Source organism: Gallus gallus, chromosome 20 (genome assembly GCF_016699485.2).
Source record: "Gallus gallus isolate bGalGal1 chromosome 20, bGalGal1.mat.broiler.GRCg7b, whole genome shotgun sequence".
Classification (NCBI taxonomy): Eukaryota; Metazoa; Chordata; class Aves; order Galliformes; family Phasianidae; genus Gallus; species Gallus gallus.
Genome location: NC_052551.1, coordinates 517145 through 539810, shown reverse-complemented (window position 1 = coordinate 539810; position 22666 = coordinate 517145). Strand labels below are relative to the sequence as shown.

At 53.3% G+C, this 22666-nt stretch overlaps 1 protein-coding gene across 21 annotated transcripts in view; it reads right to left on the bottom strand.

The window, feature by feature from the left end:
- The window catches only part of EPB41L1 (erythrocyte membrane protein band 4.1 like 1), a 69551-nt gene that overhangs the window by 26567 nt on the left and 20318 nt on the right, over nt 1-22666 (bottom strand). For 18 of the 21 annotated variants that reach the window (XM_046902953.1, XM_015296225.4, XM_046902952.1 and 15 more), the window contains 7 exons: nt 6017-6218; nt 5128-5292; nt 2209-2313; nt 2084-2126; nt 980-1055; nt 429-647; nt 259-346 (listed from right to left, as the gene is read on the bottom strand). In XM_046902953.1, the coding sequence (XP_046758909.1) occupies nt 259-346; nt 429-647; nt 980-1055; nt 2084-2126; nt 2209-2313; nt 5128-5292; nt 6017-6193 (873 nt within the window). In that variant the 5' untranslated portion in view covers nt 6194-6218. Of the gene's footprint in view, nt 1-258; nt 347-428; nt 648-979; nt 1056-2083; nt 2127-2208; nt 2314-5127; nt 5293-6016; nt 6219-6873; nt 11485-22666 lie in introns of those variants that run through there. The other 3 variants (XM_046902955.1, XM_004946847.5, XM_040650822.2) reach the window with 3 other exon arrangements.

The window sequence follows — 22666 nt, the reverse complement described above, 5'->3', positions numbered from 1 at the left end:
GTCCAGGCTTTTTCCCATCCCATGTGCAGGACTTTGCACATACCCCTGCTGAACTAATAGTTTCAGACCTGTTCTGCTCTTGTGCCCAAGGGGCACCCAAAGGAACTTGCACATTAAATCTCTCCCACGCATCGCTGAACTGACTGTAGGAAACAGAGCTGCATCTACAGCAAGCCCCTAGTGCCAGTGGTGTGCTGGCACTATGGCAGGATGAGGCCCAGTGCTGGCCATCACTCCCACAGCTCCACAGTGCAGTACCTTGGCATGGTGCAGGTCCACCCCATACATGGAGAGCTTCTTGGCATTCTCCAGGAAGTGGATCTCTGCTTCCCCAGGGGTCATGCCCCTGCAGAGAGACAGAGAAGGGGACACATGGCCAGATGCCCAGCAAGGCACAGGCCAGCTCCTCATCACCAGCAGGGGCTCACCGGTAGGTCTTGTGCAGCTCCATGATGCGCTCCTCCAGCTCCCGTGTCTGGTTGGGGGCAAAGCGGAGCTCACTGACATAGTTGCCTACATGCTCCTCAGCATCGTAGTCACCCAGTTCGGCCTGCACAGCATAGGAGCCCAGCAGGGCATGCGTGACGAAGGAGCAGGGCAGTCGCCCCGTGATGATATCTGCACGCAGCTGCAGGCACAAGTAGTATCTGCAGGACGGAGCAGAGAGTAAGGGTGGGGCAGAGGTGTGTGCCCCTAGAGCAGTCTGTGACACTGCATGTAAAGGACATCCACACTGCTTGTCTCCCTGTGGGCACTGCCACCTCCCACTGACACTTTCCCAGCTCCACTCTGCACGATTTAGAGGTGCCATGCACAGAGAAAAGGCAGTGAGACCCTGACATCTACCCTGTCAACCAAGCTGCTGCCCTGCCTAAGCACTGCCCCTCCACGCACTCCTGCCCACTCCTCTGGAATCTGCCTCAGCAGCTGTGCCCACCATGGACACGCCATGTGGGGGGCTCCCAATAGCAAACCTCACCTTGTGATGTCCTCTGTGAGCTGAGCAGGGTCAGGAGGGTAAAACTTCACAGTGAAGGCGAAGTTCCAGGGCCCACCTAGTGAGGGTAGGGAGCAGTAAGGTCAGGGCTTGTGATAGCTGCCAGCAGGCTGCACAGAGCATCCAGGCATTTAACTAAAGTGTCCCAGGACTCCACCCAAGCCCAGTGCAGGGCAGGAACAAGGGAGCTCGAGAAGCTACCAGGAGGAAGATGAACCCTCGAGAGCAGCTCATAGCTGCTCTGGCCAGAAGGACTAATGTGATTTGGTCAAACAACCCCACACAGCTGAGGAGAGAGAAGCATCACAACCTTGGGAGTCATCATCTCAGATTGCTTCTTGCCAGAACTCCCACTTACCACAGCAAAAGCCATACACATCCCAGTGGAGTGACAACATGGGCAATGGCCCTTCTGCCTCACAAGTGCATGGTCTGGCAAGGCAGCATCACAAAGACCCTCCTGCATCCTGGTGCCCATCCAAGCAAGCGCAGTCCCACGGCTCCCCCAACCCCATCCTCCCCATTCAGGGCAGGAGTAAATGGCGCAGAGGGAGTGATGAGGTCTCAGCCACTCTCTCCCAGCTCTCCAATGGCAAAGATGGGTCTTTTGATGCTCACACCTGTCACAAGCAGAATGGGAGGCTGATAGGGCTAACAGGCAGATGAATAAGCAATACCTCCTGGCCCCAACCCTGTGTCAGTGTCACACCTTGCAGAAACCTCCTGTGTGCCTGCGGAGGGCACAGCGAGAACAGAGCAGTCAGGGGCATCACACTGGGGACAAGATAAAGGGCAGACCTGGGAATGGGGAGAAAGAAAGTTTCCCTACTGCAGTGGCTGAATCCACATGGGGCCTAGTTTCCAGCCACTTCCACCCCAGGCTTCCCATGCATGACACCCTGGAGCATCAGGTGCCCAGCTGCATCCTGGCCTTGTCCCATGACCTGTCTGGAACCCATAGAGGGCAAAAAGTTACAAGCAGCAATGAGGGCTCATCTCAACCATGAGCACCAGCTGGGGCTGAGCTACCTGGGAGACCTGTGGAGCCCAGCACTTGTGGGGGAGTGGCCCTCTCCAGTTACTTACTGCGGATCTGCTTCTTGATCTCTTTGGAGGGGTCCAGCCAGTTCTGAAATGAGAAGACAGCATGTCAGGTGGCAGGGTGCCCTGCTCAGCAGTGGGGTGGCTGCAGAGGGGTCCCCCAGGCTCACCTTCTGGCTGTCGGAATCGCAGAAGGTGAGGCCAAAATAGTCCTTCTCCAGGAGGTTGAGGTGCTCACATACCATGTCAAAGAGAACCTGGCCTCGGGCATGCTTCTGCAGGAGATACAGAGATGCTCACAGGGAGCCAGCAGGCAAAGGCACCAGGGAAGTGTGGTGTCAAACCAGGGCGGGATTCAGCCGGCCCAGGCACCTCTAACCCATACCACAGGGCTGGCACAAACACACCCCAAACCTCTTGGGAGATGCTGCTGCCTGAAGGACAAACTCCTTCCCAACACCCTCCCCAGCTGCAAGTGGTGGCCAGGTCCTGAGGCACAGGAGGACGAAAGAAACGCATGAAATGTCTGAGCCGTATGTTGTGATGGAGGGGCCCTCATTATTCAGTCCTTTGAACTCCCCTGTATGTTTTTGCTTCATACCAGTGTCAGTGAGGCAATAAGGATTGCTTATAGAGATGCTCATGTATTTCTTCCACACTCATGGCCTTCTTGGCCCAGGAGCTCAGGACCTCCCATCTCTGAGGCACCCATTTCTTTGAGTACCTCCACCAAGCAACCTGGCACTGGAGCCCAGAGCACCACTTGCATAGAAACTAGCACTGCTCTAGCATCCCACTGCTGACAGACCCCCAGCCTTGAGTTCCTCCTGACCTCTAAATCTTTTTCAGGACTCAGCAGTAACCAACGCCCTTTCTGCTATCCTCCCCTTTCTGCTGACCCAGACTTCCAAGGCAGGAGTTCAGTACATAGCATCTCAAAGGTGAGATGCTATGTACTCAAGGAGTACCACATCAAATGGTTTGACCCCTCTTTTTGACTTAAACATTAACAATCCCTGTGTGCAGGCATGGCAGAACTACTTCTAAGGGGCCTAACAAAATGAAAGAAGAAATTCAGCACACATCTTTCTGTGCTAAACAATTTCTTCTCCTCTCCCCTATGCCCCAAATGACCTTTCCAGAGAGCAGAAGCTCCCTGTTTGCTGAGTCAACCCCATCCTTTGCACTGCAAGAGAGAAGTCAACCTTACCATGAATAAAGCCCCGCATGCCCCAGCACGCTGCCAACATCAAGCACTGGGAACAAAACCAGACTAAAAACAAAGCCCAGCGGGAGCTGGGACTGTAAAGCTCTGCTTTTCCTAAGCTTGGTGAGAAGTATTGTTCTGATAATGAAGCAGCCAGTCATTGTACAACCCAGCTTTCTGTTTGCATGTAGGTTTTGCTTGGAAAACACAAATGGGACTGGGGAAGAATGACACCACCTCATGCTGCTTCAGGGCTGACCAAAGTCACTCCTTTGTCCCAGGAGCCTACTGCAGTCATGGCAAGTGTTCTGCTCCAGTTCCTGTTCAAGGGAGCTTTCATTTTTGTGACGATCCACCTTGCCACAGTCACAAAAGCTCGCTGTGACAGACCTTACCACTGAAATGACAGTTAGGGCTGCTGGAGCTGAGACACCAAAGTCCTTGCTGCCAGTATTGCAGCCCAAAGGCCAGGCCCCAGCCCCTAGAAGCTGCCTCGTGGCACTCGCTTTTCCAGTGCAGCCACAGAGAGCAGGAAGCTACATTCCTTACATTGATTAATCCTGCACAACTGAGTCCTCATAGAACCAGGACCTGCACACAGATGCAGGTTTGCTGCCCGCAGCCAGCTCACAAGCTGCTGTCACTGTACTGGGAACAAGACGCCTTCATTCGCTCATCAGCAGCGAGCGCAAAGGTCTCCCTGGCAAAGGCTTGAGGATTTCTGCTTCTGGACAGTCTCAGCTTTTGCATTTTTACATAAAGTTTCTCAGAAATGTCCCTCTCACCAGGAAGATACTACAGGTCCGAGAGTGCTGCCCCCCTTGATCCTGCAGGCAGGAGACAGCAGCAAGTGTGAGGGACAGAAATGTGCTCTCCTAGCAAACTCTCTTCCTCTGAGCAGGCTCAGAGCCCCCTCCTCCAGCCCCCTACAGCAGGTACCAGTCCAAACTCTAGCCTTGATTTAATGCTGGGTGTCTCCTCACTGTGCTGACAGCAGCTCAAGCAACCCTGTAGCACAGCCCAGCACAAGGCAGCCTCTGGTGGGCACTAGTCCATCTGTTCCTTCTTGCAGTGACAGCCACTATCAGGCAATCATGTGCCCACGCTGCATGCGTGTGATGGTGCACAAATAATGGGCAGACCACGTGCCCAGAGCAGGGTGCCCAGCCCGCTGCCCTGCCCACACACGCAAGATGCATCAACAGCACATGTGGATCACCTTTGTTTACTCACACACACACGTACAGACACTGCTGCCAGGCTTCAGCACACCTCCCAGACAGTCCTTGCACTGCCAGCTCCATGGGGAGGAACAGTGAGGGATGAGAAGATGAAAACAGTGAGGATGGGGTGAGGTGCAGTTTGTAGTGCTGCCAAAATGTGTGTGGGTCTGTGTGCACATGCAAACCCATCTGGGGGAGCCATGTGTGCCTGCACATGTTGGCCTCTTCACACAAACACACGCACACACATCCTTTGCCTTGGCATGCAGGATAGCAAACATGCTGCACTCCTGAGGTGTCAACAGATACACTGGCATATGTATGTGTCATGCACATATTTTCAGGCATATATTTTAAGCCAGAGCTTTATCTCCAACTATTAAGCTTCTGCTTTCTAGACACTGTTTTCGATAGCAACTAGCTAACAAATTTGGGCTCTCTGGGCTGAAACTGCCTGCTAGGGTCTGTCTTCCCAGACTTTTCTTTGTTTTGAAATTCCAACTTGAACAGTTATTTCTGTGCATCATTTTGTCTGTATGAGAGGTACTACAAAGCTGTCCTTGGAAGAACCCTGACGCGGGGGACTTGCTTGAGACCAGCCCTGGGCTGACACATCTCCTGTTCAGTTCCAGTGTACCTCCCCCAATTACAGGACTCACCTCCACTTCACACTCATACTCAGAGGCATCGAGAAGGGTCACTCTGCAGAGAGCACTTTTGACTTTCTTGTTGATTTTCTGGGGTGATTTCTGGGTCTTGCTAGGCGTTGTTTTGTCAGAGAGCCCATCTGTCTCACTGTAGTCCTTCTCCTCCATGTCTGTACCCTGGAGGGTGAGAGATGTACAGGATAACCTGGCACCACTGCAAGGATGGAAGCCTTTGCTTCTGTCCCCTAGCAGTGTAGTAGTCCATGCTACAAGCAGCTCCCCCATCCCACGCTGTTGGCATAGTCATGGGTGGACTCTGGAAAAAGTAGTGAGTGTGGTGCTGGTTCAGCAGCTGAGACCTCTCTGCCCAGGGAACTGAGGCTTCCTGCCCGGTGGTGGCCATTGGGGTGCACTTGTTGCTCCCAGCCTTGCTGAGGCAGCTCAGTTTCCAGGATGCTTGGCTACCTGCTGCCTTCTGCTCTTGGTGCAAGCATGAAGCTCATCTGCTGACATGCACAGGTTTTTCATGTGCATGCCCAGGCTGCAGTGCTTGGGACACAAACTGCCACTTGAGAAAGTGGCTGTGCAAAGCCTGCACGGGCCTCTGCCCTGCAGCAGGGAGCATGCCTGACCTCCAGGGAAGGACAAGAGGCTGCAGAGCCACAGCACAGCAGAAAACAGCACTTACAAATAAAGGGTCTGGCATGTAACAGCTAGTGCTCCCTCCTCCCTGCAAGCAGCAGTTTGTGGGCTGGGTGTGCTGAGTGCCCCGTTCTGTTCTGACACCAGGAGCTATTGGGAACAGCTGGAAGTTAAAGCTACCTTCCCTGACAGTCACCCAGAGCCAGTCTTTCCCTCCTGTCCCACCTGGGCTACAGCTCCTGCCCCTTGCCAAACTCACTGGCTCCGTATTCCGGCTGTCAGGCTGTGCTCCAGGCTTCTCGTTGGCCTCAGCGTCCCGGCTGGCAGTGCCAGCAGCTGTGGCAGTGGGGCCGTGTGTGGCTGCCTCCAGCTGCTGCTGCGGGGCCTCCTCCTGCACGTTCTTCACTTCCGAATCAGGGCCCGTCTCTGTCGTCATGGCTGCTGGTCACCCTGCCCTGGCACTGCACAAGAAAGAGACAGAACTCGTTACACCCACTGCCCCGTCCAGTGTGCACCACGGAGACGCGGGCATGGAGGATGCTGTACCCCCCAGTTCAGGGGCCCCTGGTAAATTCAGAAGAAAAAACATATGTCATGCATAAATAACATATATTATAAAATCAACTAAAGGTTTTTTTCTGGGAGGAAAAAAATCATGCATAAATAACATATATTATAAAATCAACTAAAGGTTTTTTTCTGGGAGGAAAAAAATCAGGCTGTGAGTTAGGTCTAAATGCTGCATTCACACAGGAAATTGCAAACGTGGACAGCTTCACATGCTGCATCTGGGATGGTTGTTTTTCCCTCTGGACTTCCCAGCACGCTGTGTTCCCATGGCCAGCGTGGTCAGAGCACACATGGTGGGCGGGACCCCTGCCTCTGCCTCCAGCTCCTGCTGTTGGTCCATATATGATGCAAAAACAAAGCTGGGGCCAGGAACGCAACAGAAGGCAGTTTCAGTGCTTACTTGTCCTTCACTGGGGTGCTGAGTTACAGATTTTTGAAACCTTTGTACTGTCCTTGTCTTTCACGCATGACACTTTGTAGCACAGTATCTCCTTCTCCCAGAAAAGCTGCAGTGAACTCAGGAAAGAGCAAACAAAGAGAACAAACCTGCCTGGACATTGCTGCCCCGGGGATGGCAAAGTTGCTTGGTGACACTGCATCCCACCACTGACAGACCTGTGAGTCCCATCCAGTCACATGCCACCATGTATGAGAAAGCAAGAGCCAGGTCAGAGCCACAACCCAGGACAGTCAGAAACAGACAGCTGCATCTGTGCCAGGCCCAGCTGGGAGCTGGGGCAGGGAAGGGGACAGGCAAGACGGGCTGGCCCTGTGGCAAGGGAAACACAGCCCAGCTCTGCTCCTGCCAACCCTGAGCGCTCGGCTGAAGGCAGGAGAAGGCTCTGAAGGTCACTGCCAGTTTATTTTTTCCATGGAGGAAATGGGACAGAGGGCTGCTGCTTTCAACTTCAGATTAAAATTTACATGCTCTCTGTATGAATCATTTCAAAACACTTATTTTAATTAATATGGGATCTCTACATGAAAGCGATCACTTGGGCCCCAAACCACCCTGAATTATTCACTTAAAGTTTCTAAACTTTCTTCCCCCCATGTCCACATGTTGAGCCCCAAGGAACTGTCTCAGCTCTGACATGGAGTTTGTGCAGGGGTGGCAGTTGGGGCTGCACTGCTGCTCTCCAGCTAGCATTGCTCTCAATTCTCCAGCTCAAAGCTTCTGACGGGGGGTGAGGAGGCTGAGCCAGGCCAGCTTGTGGGTGCCCGCCCCGTGGGGCTCAGCCTGGACCTGCCGTCCCATGCCATCCACACTTAGCCCCGGAATAGGCATGGGGCCTGTCAGCAGCACTAGCCCCTGTCAGCACGTGGGGCATCTGCCTGGAGGACCAGCTCTGGGAACCATGCTTTTGGCTCTAAGCAGGAGGAGCTGCTGAGGCTGTTGAGAGCACAACGCAGGAGTTCCAGGGTGGCTGAGCCTACATGCAAAGTCAGCAGTGCAAGGGCAGACCCCTAGGAAGGTGTCTGACATGGCCACCAAACCCATCACTTCCTCCTTCCACCATGGCCTAGCTGCTCCTGCCCACTCCCCTCTGCCCCTTTCACTGGTCCCATCATGGCTCATGCCCACCAAGCATTCCCCTCCAGCTCTGCTGGACACAGGTGTCACCTAGCTCCTTGGCATCATCAGACCACCAGCACCTGCAGTCCCTGCTGCAGGAGGGACCAAGGGCTCACCGCGTGTGAAGAGCAAACCGGGCCCATTCCAGGAGGGCCATTAGGTCCATTCCCGAGTCCGTTCCCACTCCAGCACTGTGAGCACTCAGGAGGGACAGCAGAGCCCCTCAGTGCTTCCAAGGTCAGGGCCCAACTGCAAACCCCACAGAAGCTGTGGGCTCTTTGAAGCAGCTGTATCTTGATGCTGCTGGAGTGTATATGGCTGTGGGAGGTTGGGACAGAGCTGTCACTTGGAAGAGCATCACAGCAGGCATGCCTGCGCCACAGTCCATAACTAACAAGCTCTCCGAAGCTTTTCTCAGGCAGCTGCAGCAGCAACGAGTGCCTGAGGTGAGACCTCCCCAGCCTGTGCAGTGCCACATTTCAGCAGCCCAGATGAATACAGCCCCATGGCTGCTGCCAAGCCTCAGGGTCATGGCACAGCAAAAGCGGCACGTCCTGAGGGAAGGCAGGAGCACAAAGCTACTCAGCCTCTAGGGTTGATGGCTGCTTCATGCAGAACCCCCTCCACCGTGCTTGTCCTGCGCAGGGTGGGAACTGCTGCCAGTGAAAGAGAAGGAAAGAGCTATGGGGGAGGCCCTGGAGGCACAGCTGAACCCTGCAGATGTGTCTGGCCCAGGCACAGACAGCACAGGCCAGGGTGACCATGCTGTTACTGCCTCACTGAGCACAGCCACAATGGATGCAGAGAGGACCCACAGGGGAGTTGGTGCCACATCCACACGGACAGCACCAGGAACCAGCAGGGTGAGGGATGCCCAGGGCTGGCTGAGCTCTAGGAATGAGCCCTAGCCTGGCTCCTCATGTACCTATGCAGCACCAAGGCCCTGAGGATGACAGAATCCAGCACGACACTGTCACCCTGCACCGCGTACACTCCATCACATGGCCTGTGCCTGCTGGAAGCCCAGCTATGGGAGGAGGCCTCCAATGAGAGCAGGAGTCCCAGTGCACCAATCATTCCCTCAGTGCTTGGATGTCCAGCATGCCAAGGCACCTTCAGAACTTGGTTATAGACTGGGGGAGCACCTGAGATGAGGTAGCTGCCCCAGCTCTGTCCTGCAGCCACATTACAGTTTGCCTTCCTGCCTGGCTTCCCCACCTTCCTCCATGCGTGTAAACATGGCCCTCGCTTCCAGCATATTGTTAGCAAGCAATTCCATCCCCTTCTTTCCCCAGGGAGCCCGATCAGATCATTTTTCCCATGGTTTTTGCTGCAGCTCTCAAAAGCTTCAAAACCAGAGGGTATTAATTACTGGAGCATCTCTGTGAATTTAACAGGAATTGTCAAAGTTTTAAAGACAGAAAACATACTTCCAGACATCAAGAAGCTGGCTGTGCAGAGTGCTTGCCACCTCACTGCACTTTTCAGATGCAAAACCCAAGCTCCTGCCACCTCCCCTTTGCAGAAAGCTCAGTGCCTCTGCAGAGACCAGATATGGAAAGCAATGAGTGGGAGAAAGGCCATAGATCCCAGCAAGCTGCCAAAGGGACAGCTTCACCAACACACCACAGACTGACAGGAGAGGTTTAGATCACAATTGCAGCCACACTGAAATGTGGAAATGCTGTCCCACTTTGTTTCTCAACACTACCAAGAGCAGGACAGGACCCCAACCTGCAGGGCAAACAGCCTCCATGCAATCCCATCACTCTCATTCATTACACGGCACCTGGGATAAAGTTGTGCCACATGCAGAGTCTGGCTGCCATACTGGCCCACAACAGAGACTGCCCTATGATGTTCATTACAAAAGAGGATCAAACCCAGTCTACACTGGCAAGATTAACTCCACTGTTCCCTTTCTGGCAAACAGAACCACTGCACCCTGGCACTGCCCAGCCCCAACACTGGCTGCCAGCAGGTCCTGATTTCCTGGGGCACTGTTGAGTCAAAGGCCAAAGTGTCACCACAGGCAGGTGGCACACCATGGGCAGGACACAGGCTGGTACTTAGTGGTGGCTGTGCCAGCAGCTTCCACTGAACTCTGCTGGCACCAAATTCTGCTAGGACTGCAGATCATGCTCCAGTGCTGCCCCGTATGTGCCGCTGCCCACTCTCCCACTCCAGCACCTTGCTCTGCCCTTCTCACACAGCCTGGCTGCGTTTGCTCCGAGTCCCCTTACACTCTGTACCAGCTGGCTGAAGGCTCTGCCCATCCATGTGTTACTCCAGACCCCTTTGCTCTCCAGCTTGAGACGAGCTGCTGAGACAGGCACATTAGAACAACAACTGCAAAGAAACCTTAGTGGGATCACACACAGGCCTGCAGTGCCTATGCTCTCCCACCATCTCCCTGATTCTCTTTTCCTTGGTGTTTTCCTCTTCATCCCCATCAAGCTGGTGTATGGATTCACGGATTTCCCAGACACTCTGCCCCCACACTTCCACAGTGCATCACAGCTCAAGCCTCCGCAGTGTTCCCCTCCCAGAGCCTTCCCTTTCCTGCTGCCTCCAGACAAGCAGGGTTTCACTGAGCCTGCTTTCTCCTCCTTCCCATTCACTCAGTGCTGTCAGATTTGCTTTTAAGGCTGAGCAATCTCCTTTGCTCCTGGACTCAGCTTTCTCCCCCTTTCTCCCCACTGAGGATGCTGCCATGCAGCAGCTGGGACTGGATATTTCTCTGTTTCTGAAGCATCACACACAGGTATCCCTGCAAAGCCCCCTGTACTGAATACACCCCCATCAGTGCGCCCAGGCTGGTCAGAGCTGCACATCAACCAAATAGAAATGCACATCAACCAAATAGAAATGTGGTTCTCTCTCACCACTGTGTACAGCAGCTGCCAAGAGCTCCATGGGGCTGCCAGATAAAAACTACTGCGAAACTGCAGGACAGACAGCGGCTGTGGGACAGGCAGTGGCTGCAGGAGATGGGACGCTGCTGATCAGAACAGCACTGGTGGGGGGAGCCTTGTCTCCTAGCACTGCAGGCAGCTGGGGACTTGCAGAGCCTGAAGCAGCCGCACTTGAACACAGCTAGCCTGCTGCACTGTGGTGGACAGCCCAGAGCACCATGCCTGCAGGCAGCGAGTCTTCTGACGTGCAATGCTGCTTCAGGACCTGCAGCGAAGCCAAGAAAATCCTAGCGGCTGCCCTGCTGACACTTGGGTGAGAAGGTCAGAAACACAAGGTGCTCCCATCTCCTGCAGAGTGAATATCACTGCTCCCCACGCAGGGTTGGCAAGGACAGAGATCTGCACTGTCCCAAACTGTTCCCTAGCTGGAAAACAGTCCCTCTCCCCCTGCCCAGGCTCTAGGACCTGCAACATACCCAGGCCACTGCTTTGCTAGGCAGGTGCTGCTGGTGAAAGCCCAGATGCTGCAGCTGCCTGGACTAGCTGGCCCCCCAAACAGCCCCAGTGCCACAGAGCATCCTGAGTGGTTCCTACCTTGGTGCAAGATCCTTGTCCTCATGCTGCCAACACAGCTTCTCTCTGCTGGGCTGATGCCACACACAAGGCAGTGCTCTCTGCAGAGCAGCCGCTTCTTCAACTCCAACACCCCCGCACATTGATTGATGTGTACTGCAGCCGCAGCAGAGCTGGGAACTGGGCTAACTTCCCGCCTGCCCACCGGCAATCCTCAGCTCCCCCCGCAGTGCTCAGGCTCCCACTTCACTGGAAGCTCTGTGCCTGAAACACAGCCCTTCACTGTGGCACAGACCCTCCATGGAAGACTGTGCCAGCTCTATCCGCCTCCCATTCAGCGCTCAGCCTCTCTCACCTGCAAACATCTGACTCATTCTGGTCCAGGTACCGGAGGACAAGCTGCAATCCTTCCAGCATCCTTCTCAAACACACACCAGCAGGGAAGGAGCTTTGCCACTCAGCTGCTACATGGGGTTTTCAGCAAGGAGCTAGATCCACTATACAGTTTCATCCTGAGTCAATGCAGCAATTCTCTGCATCACCCAGGTCTCCTGAACAGTTCATAAGGCAGAAAACACCGCACTGCCTCTAAAATCCAAGCACCCCGCTTGCTCTAGTTCAGCAGTCAGCTTGGAGATGTACTGACAGCAAGAGCTGAACAGAAGCTCTTTCCTCACCCCTGTCCACACCAAAGAGCAGAGCATGACAACCAGCACAGCTCCACTAATGGCACACATGGCTCCTCGTGCCACTCTGCTCACCAGGGAGAAACATATGCATGGAATAAACACCAACAGCTGCACTGCAGAGGTGTACTGTACCTCATGGTACTCGAAAGCACAAAGTGTCCAAGAGTATCCACAGAGCACAGGCTAACACTGTCACAGCAGAGGGATGGATCCTATCTTCACTGAGTGATGGGAAACCCTGCGGCACTGGTAGAGCTGCTGTGGAACATTCTGGGTACTGCCCAGCACCTCAGGCTGAGCAGCCCATGGCAGGCAGGCAGTGTGGGGGCTGCACTCGTCCCTGTCTTGCCTGAAGTGCTAACTTCTGCAGGGAATGAGCAGTGCCAGGGTCGACCTGCAGCCCACCTGGAGGTGGCTGGGGCTTACAGAGGCAGCCAGCTTGCTGAGTTCAGAAACAGGGGGCTTTCCGTGCCAGGCCACTGGCTGCTCTCATGCAGCATAGACTGCTGCAACAAGCAGAAATGTTTGTCAGGAGGAGCAGGGAGACACACAACTGCAGAATCACAGTCCACGGACCTAGCATCCCCCAAATGATGCAGCAGTTGGCTCCTGTCCTGATTGGTTGCGGTGCACAGCCACACCACATCACCCAGCTGACAGGTCCCACACCAGGGGTGGTCACTTCTCAGCTATGGCTCCTCCAGGTTTGGCCTTCTCACTCCCCTGCCTGGCAGCCTAGGGCTGGCAGTAGTTGTCCAGGAAGGGGGGGACAAATGGGCAGTCAGAGCAGGCACTGCACAATGCTTGCCAGGCACCAAGAGCAGTGGCCAGGCAGCTTGTGTGAAAGAGCAGTGCTCAGGGAGCATCAACCAGTTTGGACAAATGCTGATGAAAACTTCAGAGCACTCCAAGCCATCAGGAGCACCCACAGAAAGCACAAGTAAGACAAAGCCAGCAAACCCTGTGTGTGCTCTTGCTCTTAGGGAGCGCACACCCACCAAAGGCAGAGGGAGAAGCCCCCTCTCAGCCCTGACTACCAGCTGTTCATCAGCACAAGCTCCACAAACTGCCCACTCTTCACTGTGTGATACTCACAACTCTCTACTGTCAGGACCACACACTTCTTCCTTGCGAGTACCCCTCCCAGGGAAAACAATAGGGCAGGGACCAGGATGCAGCCCCAACGGTAAGCCAGGCTGATGCTGGTAGAAGATCAAGCAACCACTCATACATGTGACAGTGAAGCCTTCTGAAGGGAAGAATATGCCAAAAGGTTTTGATGGGCTGAAGAGGCTCAGGTGACACCATCTGCCTGCAGCATATCCTCTGCCCTGAATCAGCACCATTCTATTTGTGCCAAAACAACCATAATGCCACGACACATGTGGACATCTGTATTGTGTGGAGCACACAATACAAACATCTTTTATCTCTCCTGAAAAGAACAGTGAAAGAGGAGCTCATTTTTTGCCACAAATGTTCCCGACAACGGAAATCGCCTCTGCATTCTCTGACCAGGACCACAGCACAGCCCTGCAGTGGGTTCCAAAAGCTCCCTGCCCAGGTTTGCACAGGCCATGCTGGCAGGTTGGCTGGAGGCAGACATCAGGCCTACCAGCTCAGCATTGTTTCACATCCCAGCAGTTGCTGCCCTGCTCTATCATACCTTCCTGTGTTGATCAGAGGTACATTGTGCAGGGTCTCCTCCACCCTGCCATCAGTACAGGGTATCAAAGACAACAGGGACTTACTGCCCAAAGCAGGTAACACTGCCCGGGGGACCTGGCCAGAAGGGCAGGTGGACCTAGCCCAAATCAAATGCCAAAGTCTGCAGTCAAAGAGCACAGCAGGTGCCATGTACACACACGAGGGTCTTAAACAGAGCTACATGGCCTGCTGCAGGATGGACACTAGATGCAATGTGCACAGAGGATTCTGAAAAAGCCATTGGGACTTCAATGCCATGCAGGTGGCAAGAGCATGGTTACAGCCAGGAACATGCTGAAGGAAGCAGGAACCACTCTGAACTTCTCAGCTAGCAAGAGATGCCAGGACAGAGCATGGACCAAGGCCTCATCCCACACTTCTCTGAATAGCAAGTCCATAATTTCAGGCACACATCAGATGAGCGAGCATCTTCCCTGGCCCCCCTGGAAATGTGGGCACACATCAGCCCCACAGCCCTGTGGGTACCCCACTGCACTGCCTGGGGAGGCTCCAAAAGCCAACCTGGCCTTTCCTCAGCAGCATGTGCACTTGAGGATGTGACCCCTGCCAACCCAACAGGATGGAGCCTTCCATCACAGCTAAGCAGCTCCGCTGGCAGGACATCTTCCCCAACCCAGCCTGATCTGGTATCACTCATCCCCAAGCATCCAGTGGCAAAACCACCTGAACCACTGGGAGAAGCATCCCAATAGAGAATCCCGCCCAATCTCATGGGACAGCAGCCACCTCACAGCTCCCAAACAAAGGGGAAATGTGGAGGGCACAAAGGATTCAGGCTCCTCAAGGCACAGAACCAGAATCCTCCACCAGTGCCTGCTGTGGACGCAGAGCCCCAGCACCAGCTGTGGGACCAAGTGCATGGTGGGGCTGCAGGCAAGAAGGAACAGGGAAGGGAAGATGTGGAAAGCAAGGGGACAAGTCAGGTCAGAGCTGAAAGGAAACAAAACACAGACAGGAAGAGGAGGAGGAAAAGGGGAGATGGTACAGACAAGGACCATGAGACCATAACTATGGCCCAGATAGGACCTGACACATGATGGGAAGGACCTAATTTATTGCGTCGCGCCCACCACCCAACACAACAGCTGAACTGCCTGGCCATTGGCAGTGCTGCCCACAGCAGAGCTGTGCCAGCACTGTGCCACTGCCCTGGACCGACTCCCTGGGACACCAAGTGGCTTGGTGCAGGCCAGGCAATACTGTGTAACACCTCCATCACCTGATCCACCCTTAACGGTGTGAAATGTCCCTGTGCCAGCTCTCCAGGGCAGCCTGGGAGAAACAGCAAAATTACCTCAGTCCCTGGCAAGAAGCAATGCTCTCCAGCAGGTGCAGGAAGGCACCTGAGCCCCAGGGGTGCCAGGCAGAGAGGGACCTGTAGTGCCCGGCACCCCACTGCATATGTCAGGCTGGACATGCAGGACTAGCACTAAGACATGTCAAACCTTACAGGTCCCCCAGATCCCCCCAAATGCCCTCACTGGTAAGGAATGTCCAGGAAAGGCCAGTGTGACTGCAGCCCTCTGCTCTGCAGAGGGTGAAGGTCCTGCCAGTCCACTCTCAGAAGAATGCTCTATTCCCTGGCTCCTGGTGGTGACTACAGGATTCCCAGGGCATTTGTGGCCAGACCCATGAGGAGAGGGCAGCTCAGCGCTCCGAGAGCTTGTCCTCCCTGGGTTCAACACTGAGCTCCTAAAAAGGAGGGTGAGAGGAAGCCCTGCAACAAGACATTGTCCCAACAGGAGGCGAGAGCAGCAGCATCCCTCCTAGTGCACAAACATCTGAGCCACCAAATGAGGTTTTACATATTTCAGATGCAAACATAATATGCAAATATCTGCATGAAATCCCAAGCTGGGGAAGAAGTGGGGATGTAGGACATAAGTGAGACATTGATAAAGCAACTGAAAACAGACAGAGCAAGGACACTGCACCAGGTGGGGACAGGGCCCAAATGCAAGGCCCAGCACGTGGGCCATGGTGGGAAGTGCAAGGCCATTGCTTGGGCAGCCACAGAGATGGCAAGTGCAGCTTCTGCAACAGCTCAGGTGTCTTTAGGCCATCTCACCTCTTCTTGTGAACCCTAGCATGTTCTTTCAGGATGCTTAAAGACATCAACAGTGGGGCCAAGCATTGCAGCATGCTGGCAGAGCAGGAACACAGCCTGACTGCGCTACACCAACACAAGCTTGTAAGCACCCACTCAGCTCCTGCCTTTTTGAATGAGATTGTGAACCATGCCCTCACTGCTGAGAACAGATCAAAGTAGGGTTAGGACTCTAAGAAATCCCATAGCATCACCAAACAAGCCTAAATGACAAGAGATGAGCATGCAAAACATGGACTCCCCACCTATTAGCACTTGGTGAGGCCCAAGCAGGCTCCCCAGGAAGGCCAGAGCAGAGCCAGCAGTGATGCTGAAGGGCCTCAGAGAAAGGGCAGGAGTAGCAGCAGCAGCCTGGCCACTGGTGAAGACCCACTGCTCAAATGAGGAGCAGATGTACAAAAAAAGGAGGAACTCTGGCTTAAGCAGAACAAGGAAATACCATCCCAAGCTTCCTAAGCTGCTGCAGCAAAGGGGCCTCACAGTCTCTGAGTGTGCCCAGGCATAAGAAGAAACGACCTTTTAGCAGGAGATTTGGCCTCCTTCCAAAGCAAGGATGGCTCTGAGGTCTTGGAGATATTCAAGCCTTGCAGGCAATTATCAAAGATGAAAGACAAATGTGTTAAAGAACAGAACAGACGGCTGAAAGGAGTGTGGGGAAAGAAAAGGAGAGGCACCTTGGGACTGCAGCGAGGTGGGGAGCAGAGCAGTACACATGCTTTCTGCAGCTTACCTGCTCTGACCTGCACAGGGGACATAAGAGGACACACTGCAGGTCCTCAGGGCTCATAGGCAAATCCGAGGCTGCTCAGAAAAACTGCTGTTGCTGAGGAGCTTGCACCTTGGTCCTGGTCCTCTGTGCCACTGCCCTGGAGTGTGCCCCAACCCACACCACCCTTCACACACACCACCATGGTGCCCTGCAGCACGCTCCAGGCTCCAGCCTGTCTCCTGCCACCCACCAAATGCTAGACATGCTTGCTGTGCCCCCAGGTACATGGGACAATGCAGCACAAGGGCCCCAGGGCTGGGGTCATTAGTGACGGATCTGTGCACAACCAGGTCACCGAGCAGCCCAAACTGAATCCAAAGCAGTGATGGCATTTCTGGCTGGCCTGATAGCAGTGCACAATCTGCCCTGTGTTGAGATCATGCTTTGTGGCAGCTGCAAGATGACAGGCACCTATGCCAGCCCCGAGGCTGCAAGGATGATCATCCCCCTCCAATTTTCTCAGGGCAGCCTCCAGGCCGGCAGCCTCTGCTCCCCAACACACTGAGCAGTTCCCACTAGCATGGGAAGCCTCCTAGTGCCTTGTGCCAGGCTCACTCCTTCATTGTCTTAGATGGCATCCCAGTGCCTGGGATCCCTAAAGATCCAGCTGGCTCCAAAGATCAGACCTGACACAAAGCTCCCCAGGAGATCTGCTGGCTGGATTTGACATGCCTGCTGGGGGGAGCACTTGTGGAGCCAACAGCTGAAGACCCCACTTCACTACACTAGGGCTTAGTTAGGCTTAGCACGGAGTGCCTCAGAGGTGACAACACAAGGGCTACCAGCCCTCCTTTCTGAGCCCCAGAAGGGACAACTCAGAGCACTGGGCGAGCCCCGGCTCAGGGTTCAAGCACAGGGAGTAGCAGAGTAGCAGCTCTCTGGACTGGAGGCAGGACCCATTCAGCACTCTCATCTGTTCCCCAGGGGACAAGGGTTCTGACTTTAGAGGTGAGCCCAGCCCTGCACAAGGCAAGAAGTGTTCTTACATGGGATAGCTGGTTTTCAGGAACAGATTTACCCTCATTCCCTCCCACTTTATATCCTTCATCCACCCCTCATTTGTCTTTCAGGAGCAATTAGCTCTGCCTGTGCTGCTTTCCATCTCTGCTTTATATTCAGGACAGAAAACAAAGCCACATTAATGCAGTGCCATATCCACATTGTCAAACACAGTGGCCGTCAGGAATTCAGGTCTGATTCCCAAGGCCACCATAATGCTGGCCCCCAGCACACCCACAGTGACCAGTACTGCAGTGCTCTCTTGCATTCTGGAGTCCCAAAATATACATGCGGCAGGGATGAATTATAGTGGCTGTAGGAAAAACTGTGACTTGGAAATTTCCATGCTCAAAACCACTTAACAGATATGTGAAAGTAGGACCAACAAGGTGTCAAAGGAACTTGAACAAGTCACAGGACTGAGCAGCAGCCAGAAATAGTAACCAGGAGCCTGGGTGATGTGGGCTGGGAAGGGACAAAATTCAACTTCCAGAGATGGAAGACAAGAGGCTCATGGAGTTGAACAACCTTTCTTATGTCACTCCAAGCCTACTGTGCTAACAAAATGCTTCACTATTCTCACTTCTACGTATTTGTAAGCAGCATTCATCTCTCCAGCCATCTGCCACAGAGCTACGGAGAATCTCCTCTTTGGCTTTTGAGAGGGCCCAGACACTACAGAATCCTAAAGTGGAGACAAATGGAAAATCCCTCAACAACTTGCAAAACACTTGCAAACAGGTACTACCACCAGGCTTCAGCTTGCTGCAGGACATCTGCACCTTGTTTGTAAAGATCCCTCAGGAGTCCATACAGAAATCTCAAGCTGGCTATCACTAACTTGGACACACATGCACTGAGGACGTGGTACTTGAAGTTCTGACCTACAGCACCAAGGGCAGGGCTGAGCCTTCCTACAGGAATGGGTCTGTGGTAGTTCTGGAGATTCAAATCCCACATTGAAGTTATCTGAGCCCAGAGAGGATGCAGAAAAATCCTGAGTAATTTACTTGAAGCATGAAAATGGTACTTGTTACCCATCTCTGAACTGGTTCAGAATATCTCGATGCATTTACAGGGATGTCCACACGTACTCAAAGATGACCTGCATGCTGCAGCCAAGCAGGAGAGACTCCTAGCAGGAGTGGCTGCTTCTTGCAGGGGCTGCATGAAAAGAAGGGAGCGCCACCTCCTTTTTCACCCCCTGGCACACTATGGGATTACCTCCACTTGGTTTTCAAACCCATTCTGTCCACTCTCACCATTTCAATCACCTCAGAACAGGGCAGCAGCTTACAACCACCAGTTCCTATATCCCAGGATCAACTTGTAATTTGAATTCCAGAATGCACGCACTCAGTGCAGATTCCAGGATCCCAGTTTTGGGGATTAGCGATGTCTCCCAGCACACACCTCACGGAGGAAGGACACAATTGCATTTTCCACACTAGGGATGCGGAAGGGCAGGGGATGCATGTGATCACAGCTATGTGCTGGCAGGCACAGCCAAGCAGGGCGCTGTGCTCTCAGGCTGCAATGCCAGCAGCCAGATACCAGCTCCAGCTCATTGAGGTGCCACAGCATGGAGCAGGAGAGGGCTGAGTTGCTCAGAGGCATACCTCACAGCCAGGCCTGCTGAAAAAATGAGGGAAAACGTCTTGTCTTCCTCTTCTCAAGATGCCCTTCTTCCAGACAATTGATTCAAGCCCCATACCAGCCCATGGCTGTCTTGCAGCACCACTGTGACTCATCATCACCCAAACCGCTGACTCACAGAGGTGAGGCTCCAGATGTCACTGACGTGGAAGCTCTGATCTCTGCAGCCGCCTGCGCTCGTTCCCCTCAGCCCTGCTCCAGGCCCTGTGCTGCCTCCTCTGCAAGCCCCAGGGAGGTCACCACATCTTTTATCAGCAGTACAAACACTGCAGCAAAGAGATGCTCCAAGTGGTCATTTAATCCCATTCAGCTCAATGCATGGAGCTGGTCCATCTATACCACTCTCACAAGCCTTTAATAGTCTCCTGTAGTGAAAACACTCCCTGCACACCAGCTTGCTTCAGGGCTACATCCTCTGCACATTACAAAGGTATCTCCCCATGTCTCACCCAAACTTCCTTCCATACAGTCCCTGTCCCCTGGTACCAGAGGAGTGCTCCTCTCTCCTTCCCACAATAACTGATCCTTCCCAGTGGCGATGTGGGGGTCCTAAGAGAGCAGAAGGTCTGCAGAGCCCCTGAACCAAGCCACAGACAGCAGCTCAGGGAGTCTCTGGCCCCAGATGGGCTGCAGGACTCTGGAGCTCCTCTCTGCACAACTTTGTAAGAGCAGAAAACAGCAGCAAGGGCATGCAAATCAGGGAGCATTTGATTACTACTTCTGCCATCAGGGTCTTGGCCACACAGTGAGGGTCTGCTTCAGATACCCTTCTGTTCTTAGCTGGACAGACCGCATGGTTCAGTCCTAATTGCCTGGATCCTGCAGATTCTTCACCAGTCAGGATAGAAAGGCTCTGCTACTGCAGCTATTGCAGCACTGAGATTTACCTTCCGGTGTGTAACCAGACATGCAGAACAGTAATGCTAGGAGCTTGCTGAGACCCTTTATGCCCACACACTTGTCTCAAGTCCTCTGTTTCCTACTATTTTCTGTCCTTCCTTCAGTTCAGTCACTGAGATGGATGTTCTAGCATCAAAGTTCCCCCAAACAATCACAATCTTCTGACGTTTCTCCCTTTACAGTAAGACACTTCCCCTTTGCTTGGCACCAATTCCCAATTACCTAACTCCTCTGCCCAGCAAGTACTTCAGTGTACACACAACAGGCAGGATGAAAAGCCTCTGTGTCCCATGGCCATTGCGTCCTGCAGCCACCCTGCATGGCAGGACTCAGTTACTGCAGAAGAGACATAGCACTGGGGAGCTTGAAGACTCACCACTCACCCACCCCCTGCCACTACTATCCAGTCCTCACTGGAACCATAAGGTGCAGACATCTCCCCTTCATCCACCCACGAGCCTTATACCATGCATTCATCCCCATGGCACGAACATGTAGTCTCACAGATATACTGCCTGTAACCCACCCTTTCCCCATCACCTCCAAACCTGCTCCCTCCCACCCCTTTGCCAGGAGTGTTTTTGAAAGGAGATGTCAGAACAACACAGCACGATGCTCTTCTACAGAGCAGCTAACACTGCAAATATGATGGATAATACTTGTATTTTCTCTTCACTTCAAATACTGAGCAACCTCACACTGCCCAGACGGAGCTCTGCTGCCTTGTCCTGTTCATCAGACCAAGGCTGGCCCACCACACAACAAGAAGTCAGGAGGACCTGGCCCTACTACCACAGCTCCTATCTCCAGGTAGCAAAGAGCAATAAAGGCATGAGCTTGGCTCTACAGGAGATCACCACAAGCTAACCACAAGAGGATGCTCCTAGTGTAACTGCAGGGACGGTTTTCCTGCAGCTCCTGCCCTGTAGCCATTAACAGGTCTACCTCAAAGTCTGGCTGGTGATGGAGGGCAGGAAGGTCTCATCAAGGTTGTCTGGAACGTTCCCCCTCTGAAGACATGCATAAGTCTGTCTGCCCAGTTGGCTTAAATCAGCATGATGCTTTGCCAACTACTACAGACATGTAGGCAGGAGAAATGATTGCTTTCTAACATTGAGCACAGCCTGGCAAGCTTGGGCTGTTCAGCTGGCGTGCTCTGCAACCACTGACCTGATCCTGAGTTTCTGGGAACAAGAAAGACATTGGGCTGGTAAAAATATGTTAAATCCAGGGCTGAAGAAGCTGCTGAGCACCGTGGTGAGCAGCAGATAGCAGCTTTTCATCCACAGGCCACATGACAGTCAAGGCTAGAGCTGCTGAGATATGTGCTGGGTCAAATAGGAAAAATATAAGGGTAAGGATAGGAGGAAGAGATGATTCTGCAAAATCTCTACAAGCTTTGTCTCTCTGCCTTAGTGATGAGGCAGATGAGCAGGGGGCCCTCTGTGCAGACCAGCTATGGGGAAGCTGGCCCACTCTAGACTAAGGGATTTCAGCCTTTTGGAATGAGGCTGGCAAGCTGCTCTCATGCAGCGAGATTAGATTTCAGTGACACGTGTTGAAATTGCATTTGGGCAGTTATGTATTATATTATGTCAGCAGTTGCAAAGAGCTGGGATATCTGCTTACTTGTCATGTGTTAGCCCAGCAGTGCAGACATTTGACCCTGGAACACAAAGCTGTGCTTTCCCAACACATCTTGCAGACAGAAAAGTGCCTCCCCTACACAAACCACACCACTCCTCCAATGGCATTGCCTTCTGGAGACAAGCAGCAGCCTCCCATAACAACAGCCCCCAGTTCCAGTGTCAATAAAACAGTCCATATGTATTTCACCAAGCTATCCTCAGAAAGCCTGGGTCAGCTCCCTCATGATGTGAAATCAATGGCATTGTGCCACACAGGACTTGGGTCAAACATGAATAGTGAGAAAGTTAGGGCAAAAAATCTGAAGTTAAGAAGTCACTAAGTTCACAAGGAGAGAGCAGGAATATACAACACGCTAACCTTGAGCTTATGGCACAATGGCAGCTTGGCCATGTTCCACAGCCTCTATTCTGCCACTTGGCAGATTCTGCCTTGCTTTAAAAGAAAACAAAAACAACACACAGTCCTTCTGACATCAGAAAACTCAGGATAGAATGATGTGACCTGCATCATGTCCCCTGTGCTCCAGGAGGGCTCAGCAGCTCACCTGTCCAGCAGTATATCCATCACCAGGCCGGTGGGACCACACTGCTCTGTGCCCAAGCCTGTCTGCATGCAAGAGCATCATTTTCTCCTACCTGTTGTCCAGCTCACACCCACACAGCAGCGAACAGCTGTTTTTCAAGACCCAAGTCATTTTAAAACCACGTTTCAGCCACCAGCTTCCCATCCTTTCCAGTGACACCTCCCAGCTGAATATGTAAGATCAGGAATAAACTG